Below are 16,906 nucleotides of genomic sequence, written 5' to 3'. Positions count from 1 at the left end.
GGCCACGCCCACCCCCGTGGGCGCGGCGGAGTCTCGCGAGAGCGCGGGAGCGCAGCCGCGGGCGCAGCCATGGCGGCGGCGGCCGCCGCCGTGTGAGGGCGAGGGCGGTCCGGCCGCCGCCCCCGCTCCCCGCCCGCTCCCGATCCCTTTCCCAGTCCCTCTCCCTCTCTCTATCCCGGCCCCGGACCTGCAATATGAAGGCAGCGCCGGGCAGCGCCGAGGGTGAGTGCGGCGCGAGGGACGCGGGGGTTCCCGCCGACCCCGTGAGGGAAGCAGTGGGGGCCCTGTGGAGCCGAGGCTCCGGGTCTGGGCAGCCCCGGGCTGGGGCTGAGGTGTCGCCCCGGAAGGTGAAACGGGAGAGGGTCACAAAGGCGATTTGAGGTCTGGGGCATCTCTGTGATGAAGGGGGACCGCGGAGCCGGGCCTGGTTGCTCTGGAGAAGAGACGGCTGAGAGGGGATCCCATCAATCCGTACAAATGTCCCCAGGGCGTGTCAGAGCACGGTGCCAGACTCTGTTCAGTGCTGCTCAGGGACAGGACGAGGAGCAATGGCCAGAAACTGAGACACAACAAGTTCCACCTCGACATGAGGAAGAGCTTCTCTGCAGGAAGGTGTCAGAGCCCTGGAACAGCTGCCCGGGGAGGGTGTGGAGTCTCCCTCTCTGCAGAGATTCCACACCCACCTGGGCACATTCCAGGTGACCCTGCCTTGCCAGGGGGATGGGCTGGGTGATCTGCAGAGATCCCTTCCTGCTCTCTCCTGGGATTCTGGACAGCTTGCTGTGGGCTGGGGAGTGGGCTTGGACCAGGTGAGTTCCAGGGGTCCCTTCCCAACTCCAGCATCCTGTGTTGATGCCGCTGAGAGGTGTAAAGTACCTGAAAACAAAATCGCAGAATAGCTGGGGTTGGAAAGAACCTCTGGAGATCACCCAGTCCAACCCCTCTGCCGAGGCAGGGTCACCTGGAGCAGGGGTACAGGTGGATTTGGAATGTCTCCAGAGCAGGAGACTCCAAAACATCCAGCACACATTCATTCATTCTTTACACTTGCATTTGGGGGACTCAGTGTGAAGTCTGTGGGCTGAGAGAGCCTCAATAAGGAACCCAAACTGTGGAAGTTTGGCAGGTGGAAGTCACAGCATCCTGTGAGGTGACACTAAAATGTCACGTCTGCCTTGGTCCCTCTGGGGCTGGGGACAGTGTTTATTCTGGAATGATGTCCACTGGGATTTTTTTGACATGGAAGTGTGGAGAACTCTGTCTCTTGGCAATAAAATAGAGGATTTGAGTGTTCCTGAAAGCCATGTTGTCATTGTCACCTTCCAATCACGCATCCACTGCTTCATCCCCTCGCAGCTGATGGAGCCTTGTCCTGGCTCTGGAGCAGCCCTGAGGGGACACCAGCCCTCAGCTTTGAGCTCACTGTGGAGCCATGGAATGTCCTGAGCTGGAAGGGACCCACAGGACCCTCAAAGTCCAACTCATCCCTTCACAGACACCCCAACACTCCCACCCTGTGCCTGAAAGCATTGTCCAAACACTCCTGGAGCTCTGGCAGCCTTGGGGCTGTGCCCATTCCCTGAGGGAGCCTGTTCAGTGCCTGAACACCCTCCCAGGGAAGAACCTTTCCCAAAAATCCAACCTAAATCTCCCTGGCTCAGCTCCCCCGAGTCCTGCTGTGAGGCTGGAGCGTGTCTGAGCACAGAATTTGTGACAACTGGAATGACTTGGTTGAGGTTTTTGATGATGGAAGATCTTTCAAGAAGTTGGGAGGGAGAACAGAGGGGGAATCCAGGACACAGAACTCCACCTCACTGCTTTAACCCCGTGTTTCCCACACTCTCAGTTTCCTGCCCCAGGAAAACATCATCCTTAGACCCTGGGGATCCTGTCCTGACAGCACTGAACCTGTTGTCACTCAGGGATTGAGCAGAACAGGAGCTGGGCATTTTCCAGCCAGTCATTCCATAGGATTTTCATGGTCCTTTAGTTTAAACAGCCTGGGATATTCCATAACATTTACCTCACCTCTAGGCCTGGGGTTAAACCAGCAGTAAGCAAATCCTCTGAAGTCACCTCCAGCTTCGAGGTGCAAAGTGTTGTATTCCTGAACTGATTTGTAAAACTTCCAACATTCATTGTCTTTCCTGAACATTCCTGTCTCACAGAGGCTGAGAAGCTGAACAAGATGAGCTCCCTCCTGGAAAGGCTCCATGCCAAGTACAGCCAGAACAGGCCCTGGACAGAAACCATGAAGTTGGTCCGTCAGGTCATGGTGAGACTGAGCAGGGCCTGCCTGGGCTTTCTCTGCTGATGCTTTTCTGTTGGGTTCTTAGATCTCTTCAAGGTGTTTTTGTTGTGTCCAGGGCTCCACTCTCTCCTGAGAAGTGCAGGTGTCCAAACCCTCCCTGCTTGATGTGCCTTTCCCTCCCCTAATTGCAGATTAATTGCCAGCTCAGTGCCAGGGAAAGCAGCAAACTTGTGTTTTCTGCTACTCACCCTTCCTGGATATCATTTTGTTCAGTAGCACTCAACACTCAGTGCTGGCTTACTCAAAAATGGGTTTGAAATATTGGTCTGGGTGGGGGAAAGAGGAGCAGGAGACAGGGGAGAGCTACAGCAAAGCCTCCTGCCCATGTTCAGGTGTTAAAAGTTTGCCTGGTTCTTTATTTTTCTGTCACCTCTTCTCAAACTCTCAGCTTAGGCCTATAGAAAGTTGTTACATTCTGTCCTTGCAGCTGGGCAAGTTGCTTAAAAGAAAATAACTCAATACCAGGCCTGCCTTTGTAATCTGCTTGCAATCAGATACTGTTCACCTACAGAAATGAAGATGTTGTAATTTGGGAGTGAAATCTAATCTGCTTTTAATTACCTAAATAAACCTTACTTGGCTGCTCAAAAGTTGCCTAATTCCCTCCTACTGAGGGCCGAGGAAAAATGATCCTTTTTTTCTTCTGTCTGCTCAAGGAAAAACGAGTGGTGCTGAACTCAGGGGGTCACCAACACCTGGTGAGCTGCTTGGAGACACTGCAGAAGGCCCTCAAAGGTTGGTGTGTTCTCTGTGTGCTCTGCACAGGCTCCTGCAGGGTGGAAAATCCTATGGAAATGCTCCATAAAAAACCACACAGGGTTGTTTTTTATTGCTGGGTGTTGCTGGTGTGTTTCATTGTGCCTAATGCTCAGGGGTTCATCAGCACACTGAGCTCAGTGCCAGGCAGGACAGTCAGGATTAGCTGTGCTGCTTTTATTGGGAAAATCCTCTCTTTGTCCAGAGAAGCTGTGGAAGTGTCCCAGGCCAGGTTGGATGGGGTTGGAGCAACCTGGGATAGTGGAACTTGTCCCTGCCTGTAGCAGGGGTGGGACTGGATGGGCTTTAAAGTCCCTCCCAACCCAAACCATTCCACGATTCTGTGAGTGCCCATTCCTGGATTCCACCTGCAGAGGAAATTCCATTCTCTCCTTGCAGTTTGGGAATATTTGCATTTGTCTGTGCTCACCCTTCTGTCTGTAATTGAGCACAGGTCCTGTGTAGTTGTACATGGGACAGTGGGAGGGAGTAACCAGCTGAGATTTGGTTTATTCCTTAGGAAATGTGGGCTCATTCCCCTAAACTTTGGTTTTTGTTCCCTCCGTGCAGTGTCATCTCTGCCTGCCATGACCGATCGCTTGGAGTCCATCGCCAGGCAGAGTGGGTGGGTGTTCCTGGCAAAGAACTCTGCTGCTTCCCTGCCCACACCAGAACCTCGTGGTGCCTGGGCTGTGGGGTTTAGTGTGCTTGGATTGAGATTTTGTGGGGTTTTGTGTGCTTGGATTGGGATTTTGTGGGGTTTTGTGCGCTTGGATTGTGGGGTTTTGTGAGCTTGAATTGTGAGTTTTTGTGGGGGTTTTGTGTGGTTGGATTGTGGGGCTTTGTGTGCTTGGATTGGGGGGTTTTGTGAGCTTGGATTATGGGGTTTTGTGAGCTTGAATTGTGAGTTTTTGTGGGGGTTTTGTGTGGTTGGATTGTGGGGTTTTGTGTGGTTGGATTGGGGGTTTTTGTGGGGGTTTTGTGTGCTTGGATTGTGGGGTTTTGTGTGCTTGGATTGGGGGTTTTTTGGGGGTTTTTGTGTGCTTGGATTGGGGGGTTTTGTGGGGGTTTTGTGTGCTTGGATTGGGGGTTTTTTGGGGGTTTTGTGTGCTTGGATTGTGGAGTTTTGTCTGCTTGGATTGTGGGGTTTTGTATGGTTGGATTATGGGGTTTTGTGAGTTTAAATTGTGAGGTTTTGTGGGGGGTTTGTGTGCTTGGATTATGGAGTTCTGTGTGCTTGGATTGTGGGGTTTTGTCTGGGTTTTGTGGGGGTTTTGTGTGCTTGGATTGTGGGATTTTGTGAGGGTTTTGTGGTTTTTTTTTCCGTGCATCTCACAGCGATTTTTTTTCCGTTTCCTCTGAAGCCTCGGATCCCACCTGAGTGCGAACGGCACCGAGTGTTACATCACCTCTGACATGTTTTATGTGGAAGTGCAGCTGGACCCCACAGGGCTGCTCTGTGATGTCAAGGTGGCTCACCATGGAGAAAACCCCGTGGTGTGTATTCCTGGCAAAGAGGGACCCTTGTGCTTTTGGGATTCCTGTTTATCTCCCTTTGTTTTGAGCAGAGGAAATGGGTTTTATTTAACATTTCCTTGCTGCTCCTTCTAGTGGGAAGTAAAATCCTCCATGGAGTAGTTTGCTCCTGTGGGATTTTCTAATCAATGCACACTGCAGATTCACAACTTGCAAAATTATTTGAGGAAGCCACCTCAATGTTTCTGAGAATTTTATGGAAGTTATCACTGTGTTTTCAAGGAAAGGAAAGGGAAATTATTCTTACAAAGCTCAGAACTGGGAATGGGAAGTTCTAAAATTTGGACTGCTGGGAGAAAATGGTTTTATTGCCCCTGTGCACATGGAGGAGAGTTTGAGTTTGGTGTTTGATTGGCCTCTCCTCAAAACAGCCCATCTTTAATATCACTGTGTAAACTCATAGCTTTTCAACCTAAAGCCTCACAGTTTGAGAAGTTTATTTCAAATTAATCATTTAAGAGGAAATGTTATTACCTGGACTTGTCCCAGCAGGGCTTGAGGAGCAGAAGTAGAAGCACAGCAAGGCACGGTTGTGAGCATTGTGTGGCTTCCCAGGAAAAGCTGATGCTTGGCAATTTCCCTGTCCTGATATTTCCCAGCTGCAGAACTGCACAAAGCCTGGAGTGGCTGCATTCCACACTGACATCTCTGTGTGTTCTTTCCTTTTCAGAGCTGTCCAGAGCTGGTGCAACATCTGAGGTGAGTGACAGGGGTGGGCTGTTGTGTTTTCTCACAGGTTTCTCTTTGCTCTAATGATCTGATGCTTTTTGATGTCTGGAAACACGAAATTCTTCACAACTGTTCCTTCCCCACAAAGTGTCTTCACTTCTCCAGGGGATTTTCTGGCTTTGGCTCAGATCTTGTGATTCTGGCTGCTGTGCAAGGTATCTTCAAAGCCCACAGCACATTAAAGCTGAATCATTTAAAGAACACGTTTTCATGTAGTAAAAATCTTTTTTCTTAAAGTGGCTCAGCGTCTTTGTTAATGTCACTTTTTAAAATGAAACCTATCTGTTGGTAATTTGAATACTTGGTAACTTTTCTTCCCTTTCTCCTTTCAGAGAGAAAAATTTTGATGAGTTTTCAAAGCATCTGAGGGGACTTGTGAACCTGTATAAGCTGCCAGGGGACAAGTAAGTCCAGGATATATTTATATCCACACCTATAAAATGAAACAACTTTAAAATACATTTATTTATACTCACACATCTAAAATGAAAAAAAAATCCTTCAAGCTTAGTTTGCACTGCACAGTTCCTTTCAAGTTTTCTTATATTGTTTCATTGTGTTTTTTGTTTTGTTTTGTTTTTTTCCCTAAGCAAACTGAAAACTAAAATGTACTTGGCTCTGCAGTCCTTGGAGTTGGATCTCCAAAAGATGGCTGGGATGTATTGGTAAGTTTGTAAATATTTATAAATGCTTAGAGCTCTGAGAAATTCCTTTTTAACTGCAGGAAGAGAGTCTAAAAAGCAAAATTAAAAGTTTGTAACTAGATGGATCCAGTGATTATGTGTTTTAAATTGAGAAAGCTTTGGCCATGTTTCACTGCTGTAGATTCTGTGATAAACCAGCCATGCTGTGGAGGGTTAAAGCAGCTTTTGTTTTGCCTGTACAGTGTAAAGTTTAGGATCGATCCCTCTGTGGATCCCAGAAATGTGAATTTTGAGTTGAAATCAGTCTCAGCACGTGAATTTTGGCTTCAGATGTGGCTGTGGCTTGTTTCAGACTGTGATTGCCTCTCTTGCAGGCAAGCCACCAATGCAAACCCTCTGGACAAGATCCTCCATGGCAGTGTTGGCTATCTCACCCCCAGGAGTGGAGGTACCTGTGACTCACTCTTAAAAAAAAGGAATTAACAGCAATTTATTTGTTCCTGGCCCCCAGTATGGGTGATAAAAATAATAAAGTAAAAGAGGGACGAAGCCTTTGGGTGTTTGTGTGGCTTTGTGGGGTGGGGATGATCAGGCTGACTTCCCAGGATGCCTCATCAGGAGTTTCTCTCCCCCAGGTCTCCTGATGAATCTCAAATATTACGTCTCCCCCTATGATTTATTTGAGGATGGCACTGGAGCCCCTGTGGTTTTGCACGAGAACAATGGTAGGTCAGCTGTGGGACTGCTGGGGGCTGCTGCTGCTTGAAGGAGGGAAGGAAGCAGAATTCCAGCCCAGCTCCCCCCTGCTGTCACCCTGTCCAGAAGGACAATCAGGGGCTGTGCTGTGGGTTTAAGGAGCCCAGGTGTGAACACTGGCCCCAGGTGTGCTGCAGTTGGAGCTGGACTCCAGTGAATCTCATTGTAACATGGGATTTGTTTTGTTATCTGAATAAAAACAGAAAATCCCAGAATGGTTTGGGTTTGGAAGGACCTTAAAGCTCCTCCAGTTCCAATCCCCTGCCATGGGCAGGGACACCTTCCACTATCCCAGGTTCCTCAGGGCCCCATCCATCCTCGAGCCTCTCCCATCATACTGGAAGATTGTTTTGATGCATGGACATCTGGCTCTTGTTACAATGCCAAAACCAAGCTCCAGTTGTCAGGAAAAGAAGAGGGGGGATTTATCCAAAATCATTATTTGTTTTGCTTTGCAAAGAGCAAACTACAAACTCGCAAATGTGTTTGGAAAATATTTTGAGAATGATGCAATTGGTCCACCTGGCAAGAGGGAATTGGAGCTTTGGGTAGAACAGTCAGTTTGGCTGTTGTCCATTTAGTCCTGAAGGTGAACAGTGAACTCTTGTGGGAGAAGCCAGAGTGATTCTTTATGGAATCACAGAATGTTTTGTCTTGGAAGAGACCCTAAGGCTCATCCAGTTCCATGGGCAGGGACACTTTGCACTATCCCAGGTTGCTCCAAGCCCCATCCAACTTAGCCTTGAACACTTCCAGGGATGGAGGGTATATTTAATTCATATTTAATCCACAAAACTTGCCACTGGTGGGGTTTTTTTTCCATCAGCTCATGTCCTTGTTGGGTTCTTCTCCTGCTTCCCCCTGCAGTTCCTCGCTCGCTGGGTATGAACGTGTCGGTGACAGTCGAGGGAACCATGGCAATGCACAAACTTCCAATTGCTCCACTGATCATGGGCTCCCATCCTGTGGACAGCAAAGGGTAAGGGCAGGACACGAGGCCAGCACTCAGCTGGGGGATTGTCACAGCGTGATGTGAGTTCCACATGTGCTGCCTTTAGGCCAAGGAATGCCTATTTCCCTATTTCTGAGGAGTGCCTTCATTTTTAAGGTGTAACAACATGGGTTTGAGCAGATATAAATGTTATGTAAGTGACAGCAGAAGCCCTGCAGCTCACAGCACCTTTTGTCCCCCTAATCTTCCAGAACCCCATCCTTCTCCTCCATCACCAGTGCCAACAGTGTGGACTTGCCAGCTTGTTTCTTCCTGAAATTCCCACGTCCCATTCCAGTGTCTCGAGCTTTCATCCAGAAACTGCAGAGCTGCACAGGTGAGTTCAGACGTGCCAGACACATCTCTGGAGTTTTATTAATGTTCCCTCATTTCTATCAGTAAACACTGCTGATTTTTAACGTGTGCCAGGGGACTTGATTGGGGTTTTCAGTAAAACTTGCACCCCTGGCTCCCAGGTGCCATCATTCCACGCTGTCTTGTCCCCTCAGGTATCCCACTGTTCGACACAGCACCCACCTTTGTGCCCCTGTATGAGCTGATCACACAGTTTGAGTTGTCCAAGGAGGCTGATCCCCTGCCCCTGAACCACAACATGCGCTTCTACGCCGTAAGTGTGAGCCCAGCCAGCCTGGGGCACCTCCACAGCAACATTCCAGGGGCTTTCAGGCCTTCCAGATGGGATAAAATAAATGGGTTCTGTATTTATTCACTGCCAAAACTTGTCCTTCAAGCATTAGGATTCAGGTACAGGTTCCCAGAGAAGCTGTGGCTGCCCCATCCCTGGCAGTGCCCAGTGCCAGGTTGGACAAGGCTTGGAGCGATCTGGGATAGTGGGAATTGTCCCAGTCTGTGGCACTGGGTGGGATTTAAGGTCCTCCCAGCCCAAACCTTTCCATGATTCCGTGATGACCATGGTACTTAGGAAAATGAGGTATTGAAAGATGCTTTGCTGTTGGAGTGCAGCTGCAGGGAGGAGAGCAGAGGGGCTGAGCCTTCCCAGCATCTGTCCCTTCCTCTTGTGATGTGTGGCTGAATGAATTGCAGAATTTTGGGAGGAATCCTTAAATTTGAGGATGAGTGAGAGGATTACCTCCCCAGAAGGGATTCCATCCAGTGTGAAACTCTTTTAGTGGGAACCAAGAATGCTGTTGGGCAGTGCTTCTGATTCACTAAAATCACGTTTTCCTTGTTCAGAGTGAAAGGAAAACATCCTCAATGTTTGTCCCCATCAGCCAGAAAGGTGACATGGTGTCAGTGGGCACTGCTGGATGTCCATTGCCCCCTTCTGAAGCAGGGATTGTTTGTCAGGCTCTTCCAGGACAGCAGCACTGTTACTTCCTGAACAAAGACGCTCCTCTCCCGGACGGACGAAGCCTCCAGGGAACTCTGATCAGTAAAATCGCTTTCCAGCACCCTGGCAGGGTGCCCCTGATCCTCAACCTGATCAGGCACCAGGTTGCCTACAACACCCTCATCGGCAGCTGTGTCAAGAGGACAGTCCTGAAGGAAGGTGGGTGCCATGTCCAGAGGAATATGGAGTGGGAATGATGAATTCTGAGGAGTTTTCCTCATAAAAACGAAGCCTCTGCTTCTTACCTTTTATTTTTTCCAGTCTGTGTGGGGATTTTGAGGTTCTGGTTCATCTCCACTGTTCCCTCAGTTAATGGTTCTCCTGTCTTTCAGATTCTCCTGGGATCCTGCAGTTTGAAGTTTGTCCTCTCTCTGACTCCTGTTTCAGTGTATCCTTCCAGCACCCCGTGAACGACTCCCTGGTGTGTGGTAAGTGGGCTCAGGGGCAGCAGGAGCAGCGTTTTTTGGGAAGGCTGCCAGGGTTTCCTCGCCCTGTGTGCAGGATTTTGATGTCTCCCTGCTCTCTTGCAGTGGTGATGGACGTGCAGGACTCCAGCCATGTGAACTGTAAGCTCTACAAGGGGCTGTCTGATGCCCTCATCTGTACAGATGATTTCATTGCCAAAGTTGTTCAAAGGTAAGCTGGGATTTTGTCTCACCTTGCACTCCCAATCACACAGATGAGCTCTGCTCCATCTTGTGTTTATCCAGCAGCTCTGGAGCTGCTCTGTGGTTGTTTGGAAAAGAGAAGAACTCGGAGCCATGCTGAAAATTCAATGCCAGACGTTAAACTGTAGCTACTTACTTGTGAGTTTGTTGTTTACACAGGGCTTTTATCTGGGTTCCCTCACCTCAGTCACATTCAGAAGAGAGCAGGACATTCACAGGACACAAAACTCCTGTCACCTTTTGAGTGGGAACCACTGGTTTTTGCTTTGAGTTATAGACTCGTTATCCCTGAGGAGAATGTGATGTTATCACTGATTTTTGAGCTCAGAAAGCTGCCCCTGCCCAGGGTGGAGGGGTGGAGCTGGATGGGCTTTAAGCTCTTCCAACCTGAGCCATTCTAGGAATTTTATAAGGGTGTAGGAAATCAGGTTTGCCAAGCTTTGATAGAGGTGTTTTCTGCCAGAACTGGAGTAACAACCCAGATTCCTTCATGAAGACAGGACAAGGGGGAATGGCTTTAAACTGAAACTAGCAGCAAATGGCTTTAAACTGAAACATCTAGTAGTTCTAGATGGGATATTGGGAAGAAATTCCTCCCTGGGAGGGTAGGGATGCCCTGACTGCCCAGAGAAGCTGTGGCTGCCCCTGGATCCCTGGCAGTGTCCCAGGCCAGGCTGGACAGGGCTTGGAGCACTCTGGGACAGTGGGAGGTGTCCCTGCCCATGGCAGGGGGTGAGGCTGGATGGGCTCTAAGCTCCCTTCAAACCAGCCTATTCCATGATTCTACGATTGCATCCTGTGCTTTTTAACTACCAGAACAACGATAATGATGTGTCAGCTATCAGTTATTCGAGATAATTGATAAATTCTCCCTCTGTGATTGCCAGTGCAGGTGTCTCGTGGCTGGATAGGGGTGTTGGGATGAGTGTGAATCCAAGCTGAACAGCAGGACATAAAACCTGGACCTGCTGCTGCTGTGCAAGCCCTTGAGTGCTCATTTTTAACCTGCTGGAGGTGTAAAAGCTCCCCAGGTACCTTTGCTGAGGGCAGCCCCAGCCTGACCCTGTGCTGTGTCTTGCAGGTGCATGTCCATCCCTGTCACCATGAGAGCCATCCGTAGGAAAGCAGAAACCATCCAAGCTGACACGCCAGCCCTGTCCCTCATTGCAGAGACAGTTGAAGACATGGTGAAGAAAAACCTGCCCCCAGCCAGCAGCCCAGGGTATGGCATGACCACAGGCAGCAACCCAATGAGTGGGACCACCACCCCAACCAACACTTTTCCTGGGGGGCCCATCACTACTTTGTTTAACATGAGCATAAGCATGAAAGAGAGGCATGACTCGGTGGGCCATGGGGAGGACTTCAGCAAAGTGTCTCAGAACCCTATTCTCACTAGTTTGTTGCAGATCACAGGGAATGTGGGGTCTACCATTGGCTCAAGTCCAACCCCTCCCCACCACACACCACCACCAGTATCCTCACCAGCCAGCAACACCAAGAACCACCCCATGCTCATGAACCTTCTTAAGGAGAATCCTCCTCAGGATTTCTCCACTCTGTATGGGAGCAGCCCTCTGGAAAGGCAGAACTCTTCCTCTGGCTCCCCCAGAATGGAAATGGGCCCTGGGGGGAATAAGCAAAAGAAAAAAAAATCCCGCATGCCAGCCGACAAGCCCAAGCACCAGACTGAGGATGATTTCCAGAGGGAGCTCTTTTCCATGGATGTTGACTCCCAGAACCCCATTTTTGATGTCAACATGACTGCAGACACCCTGGACACCCCTCATATTACTCCAGCACCCAGCCAGTGCAGCACTCCTCCCACCACGTACCCCCAGGCTCTGCCCCACGCCCAGCCCAGTATCCAGAGGATGGTTCGCCTGTCCAGCTCCGACAGCATCGGGGCCGATGTCACCGACATCCTCTCGGATATTGCAGAGGAGGCTTCCAAGCTGCCCACCACTACTGAGGACTGCCCACCCATTGGGACTCCAGTCAGAGACTCTTCTAGTTCAGGACATTCACAAAGTGCCCTCTTTGACCCCGATGTTTTTCAGACCAACAGCAGTGAGAACCCCTACACAGACCCCGCTGACCTGATCGCGGACGCCGCTGTGAGCCCCAACAGCGACTCCTCCAACCATTTTTTTCCAGATGGGGTAGATTTCAACCCTGACTTGCTGAACAGTCAGAGCCAGAGTGGTTTTGGGGAGGAGTACTTTGATGAGAGCAGTCAGAGCGGTGACACTGATGATTTCAAGGGCTATGCCCCCCAGACTCTAACTAATTTGGGGGTGCAAGTCTTGGGGGCTGACGGGGGGGAAAATAAATTTAAGGGGAGCACTCCGTCGGATACGGTGGATTTTAGTATTATTGCAGCTGCCAGCAAAGCACTGGGGTCCTCTGACATCATGGAGCACCACAGTGGAGGTCAGAGCCCTTTGCTGAACACGGGGGATTTAGGAAAAGAGAAGTCTCAGAAACGGGTAAAGGAAGGCAATGGGTCTGGAAGTGCCATGGCAGGTGCTGGCATAGATGGGAAGCCAGGGAAGCGCAGCCGGACGCCATCCAGCGATGGCAAAAGCAAAGAGAAACTTCCAAAGCGCAAGAAGCAGGAGACAGATGGGAAATCTCCATCCCACAGCTCATCCAACAGGCCCTTCACACCACCAGCAAGCACAGGTGGGTCCAAATCTCCGGGGAGTTCGGGCAGATCCCAGACTCCTCCCGGGGTAGCTACTCCTCCTATTCCAAAAATCACCATTCAGATCCCGAAAGGAACAGTGACTGTTGGCAAACCATCTTCACACGGCCAGTACACGAGTAGTGGTTCTGTCACCTCCTCCAGCAGCAAAAGCCATCATAGCCATTCTTCCTCCTCCTCCTCTTCTTCCTCCTCTTCAACCTCAGGCAAAATTAAAAGCAAATCAGAAGGGTCTTCTGGCTCAAAGATGAGCAGCAGCCTCTACTCCAGCCAAGGCGGTTCCGGTTCGGGTCAGTCCAAGGGCTCGGCCCAGTCGGTGGGAAAGCCGGGATCCTCCCCCATCACCAAGCACGGCCTCAGCACCGGCTCTGGCAGCACCAAGATGAAACCTCAAGGAAAGCCATCATCCCTCATGAACCCTTCCATGAGCAAACCAAACATCTCCCCATCCCACTCCAGACCCTCGGGGGGTTCTGACAAACTCGCCTCTCCCATGAAACCCGTCCCAGGTACTCCCCCGTCGTCTAAAGCGAAGTCGCCCATCAGTTCAGGTTCTGGTGGGTCCCACATGTCTGGGACTGGATCGAGCTCGAGCATGAAATCGTCTTCAGGAATGGGATCCTCCGGGTCTATGTCACAGAAACCGCCTCCCTCGTCCAATTCCTCCACGGCCTCTTCATCTTCCTTTTCGTCCAGCGGGTCTTCCATGTCTTCATCCCAGAACCAGCATGGAAGCTCCAAAGGCAAGTCCCCGAGCAGAAACAAGAAGCCATCGCTGACCGCGGTCATAGACAAGCTGAAGCACGGGGTGGTGACGAGCGGGCCTGGCGGTGACGATGCCATGGATGGACAGATGGGGCCGAGTTCCAATTCCTCAAGCCATACAATGTCCTCCAAACACAACATGTCTGGAGGGGAGTTCCAGGGAAAGCGGGAGAAGAGCGACAAGGAGAAATCGAAGGTCTCCGTTTCTGGAGGATCTGTTGACTCTTCCAAGAAGAACTCGGATTCCAAAAACGTTGGAAGCACTGGAGTGGCCAAAATTATCATCAGCAAACACGATGGTGGTTCCCCCAGCATTAAAGCCAAAGTAACTCTGCAGAAACCTGGGGAAGGGGGTGGGGACGGCCTGAGGCCTCAGATGGCTTCTTCCAAAAGCTACGGATCCCCCCTGATCAGCGGCTCCACCCCCAAACACGAGCGCTGCTCCCCCAGCCACAGCAAATCCCCGGCCTACACCCCCCAGAACATCGACAGCGAGAGCGAGTCGGGCTCTTCCATCGCCGAGAAATCCTACCAGAACAGCCCCAGCTCCGACGACGGCATCCGGCCCCTGCCTGAGTACAGCGCCGAGAAACACAAGAAACACAAAAAAGAGAAGAAAAAAGTGAAAGATAAAGACCGGGACAGAGAGAGGGAGCGGGATAAGGACAGGGACAAGAAGAAATCCCACGGCATGAAGCCCGAGAGCTGGTCCAAATCGCCCATCTCAGCAGATCAGTCTCTGTCCATGGCGAGCAACGCCATCCTCTCGGCAGAGCGGCCGTCCCGGGCCAGCCCCGAGTTCCTCATCGGGGAGGAAGATGATGATCTCATGGATGTTGCTCTAATTGGTAATTAATTCTCCCACATGAGCTGTCTGCAGGTCCTGGAAGGAAGGATTCATCCCAAACCTGCCACACGGATCTTCACGGGGTGTGTTTGGAGAGGGGGAGGAAAAAAAAAAAAAAAAGTATTTCCAAGGTATTTCTGGGATTTTCAGACCACCATGGTCTGTGCAGAAGGATGTGAGTGCCAGCAGCCAGGTCCCTGCCTGTGGCCTTCATCCTGTGGGCACTTCCATTCTTCCTGAATTTATGAGTATTATCATCCCTGGCCGAGTGAATGGGGATGAAGCTGAGTGTGGGAATATGGGAGCAGCTCCCAAATGGGGCAAACAGACATAGGCTGGTCTGGGAGATCCCAGTAGATCCCAGTCCCTCTGCCCTCTTCCCATTCAGGATAAGCTCCTTTTGGACGTAGGAAGTTTTAAAGTGATTATTTTAGGAAATGTTTTAGAACTGGGTTTTTAATTCTTTGGAAGACGGAAAACCACGAGGCTTTTAATTTATTTTATTCCCACGGCATTCCTTCATTCAATAGCATGAATTGGGCACTGCATCCTCATGGAAATCAGGATTTTATCCCAGGTCACAGCTCTGAGGGATTGCTGCTGCCTTGGGTTTGCCTTCCCATTTGTTTTAGCTATTTATTCCCCTCCATGTGGAAACACCTCGTGCTCCTTGTTTTCCCCCCCAACGAGAATTTGGGTAGAGCCCGTGGGTTTGGGCAGCTCTGCAGCTTTGGTGACATTCCAGCAGGATGAAATTCCAGCAAATCTCAATGGAAAAGGGACTCCTGCCTGCACCAACGAGCTTTCCCTGGAATCTCCTCGTGCTGCTGAGCTGGGAATTGTGGTCACACCGAGGGGCACTGCTCTGGGAAGGATAATCCAGCTAAGGGAGCCGTGTCCTGCTTGGAAAACAGTCCTGGAGTGGCTCAGCTGGGATCAGAGTTGCTGCAGAAGGGTTGATTTCCTTAAAAGATGGATTTTCTCCTTTTGGCTGGAATTAGGAGCATGACTCAGGCATCCTCTCTGAGCTGATCTTGTGGTCCCTGAAAGGAAAAGAGACTCAGCAGAGTGTTTTATTTTTAAAAGCAGTTTCATCTGATTCATTGAAGAGGAATGTGGGAAATCAGGAGTTCTGCAAACACATCTCCTTTGGAATTATGTACTGAGCAGGATCCTGCTCCCACTGAATTTTGCTGTTGGTGCTGGAGGCCAGGATTTCCCTGTGGGAATGAGGTTGTGCTTCAGCTTTGGGGATGCAGCGTGAAAAGATGTCAAGGATTTGAGTTTCTTTTAAACCACTGAAATTTCCCATCCTGGGCTGATCCCAGGGATACCCCAGGAAAGCTGGTTGGTTTCCAGCTTTTTGGAAAGTCCTTTTAGTACGTTGGCAACTATCCTGTTAATTGTAGGGATTTTTTACCCCTTCCTCCTGCCTCCAGTTTAATTCCAGGGCTCCTGCAGAGCGTGGGAGCCTGAATTTTCTCCCAAGCTTCCCCCAACTCTGGAGAACTTTCCCTTCTCATATTTTCCAGTATTTATCCTTTGCTCCTGGTGTCCTGCACACCACAACCTCCCCCTCAGCAGAGCTTGAAACGATAGGAAAATGGGAACTAAATCCAAACGAGGAGCAATCACTGATACCTGACCCAGTGTTGGAATCGTGTGACTGTGGGGTGCTGCAAAGAGGATGTCAGGAATAAAATCCCACAGGAATTCAGCTGGAGACCCTGCTCCAGTGGCTCCCTTGGGAATGGTGCCAGCTCAGCCTCTGGAGAGCTGCCTGCCCCCATCTCCCGTTTTTATTGAATCCTTTTTGACAAAAGCCCTTCGATCCATTATGAGTTGTGTGAGGGCACAGCCAGCCTTCCAAAAGAAGCACTTTTAAGTGGAATCCAGGCTGGGAATCTCCCAGGATGGGCTCCCTGGACTTGTCCTCAGCCAGAGCTGTGTTTTCCTGCTGTGCAGCAAGCTGAAAGTTGGAAGTGTTCAGCAGCAAAATTGACACAAAAACCTGTTTTAAAGGAACAAGCTGCACTCATTTCCTCTCCCCTCACCCAGACCAAAGCTCAGTATCCAAAATTCCCCCTGTGGAAGGTGGGAACAGAGGGAACAACGTCTCCTTCAGCCACTGTGGGAGGCACAAGTCCCAAATTTAAAACTTTTCACCCCATTTTGGTGCCCTGTCCCCTTCCAACGACGTCAGTCCTGGGAGAGCTGAGGTGCGTGACCACGCAGAGGCTTTGGGGTGTCAGTGCTTGGGCTCTGAGAAATGGTTTATTTTTGGAATATTTTTGCTTATTCACAATTATTTTACATCTTTCAGTATTCAGAAAGATAAAATAAAGTGAAAAATAAAATATAAGCCAAACCTTTTAATCTCAGGTGGTGAAGTGAACACGGAGATTAAAAGAAACTGGTTCTTTTCCTCGATTATCATGATGTACATAAAATCCCTGGCTGGAAAATCGCTGGAATTGTAAATAAATATCCCGGCTCCCGCGGCAGTCTTTTTGGGCGGAAAGTGGAATTTCGACTTTTTTGGAAATATTGCAGAGAACATGTTTATTTACATGCAAATAAACCCCTTTGGTACAATGCGGTCTCGGCTCCGTGCTGGGGGGGAGGGGCAGGCGGGCATCCCCGCCACGCTTGATTTTCCCGCGAGAATGACATCACCGTGACGTCACCGCTGCGCGGGCCGCCGATTGGTCGAACTCACTGCTCCCGGAAGGGAGCGGAGGGGCGGGGGACGCGCCCCCCCCCCCCCTCCCTCCCGGGACCCCCCCGATCCCCGCAGCCCCCCGGACACCGGGGGGACGATCCT

General features: G+C 50.4%; 1 protein-coding gene across 1 annotated transcript; it reads left to right on the top strand.

The window, feature by feature from the left end:
* The first annotated feature begins 68 nt into the window (after positions 1–68).
* On the top strand, positions 69–16,677 carry MED1 (mediator complex subunit 1). The gene is made up of 17 exons (XM_014885455.2): positions 69–222; positions 2,169–2,275; positions 2,968–3,046; positions 3,638–3,692; positions 4,432–4,564; positions 5,274–5,302; positions 5,665–5,736; positions 5,923–5,997; positions 6,351–6,424; positions 6,612–6,701; positions 7,600–7,711; positions 7,936–8,060; positions 8,233–8,351; positions 9,053–9,254; positions 9,428–9,523; positions 9,626–9,731; positions 10,845–16,677. Exons 1-17 carry the CDS (start codon positions 195–197, stop codon positions 14,089–14,091), a joined length of 4,749 nt encoding a protein of 1,582 aa, XP_014740941.2. The 5' UTR covers positions 69–194; the 3' UTR covers positions 14,092–16,677.
* Positions 16,678–16,906: the final 229 nt, after the last annotated feature.

Source organism: Sturnus vulgaris, chromosome 27 (genome assembly GCF_052056855.1).
Source record: "Sturnus vulgaris isolate bStuVul1 chromosome 27, bStuVul1.hap1, whole genome shotgun sequence".
NCBI classification, from domain to species: Eukaryota; Metazoa; Chordata; class Aves; order Passeriformes; family Sturnidae; genus Sturnus; species Sturnus vulgaris.
Note: the sequence above shows the minus strand (reverse complement) of the source record. Positions and strands in the feature narration are given on the sequence as shown.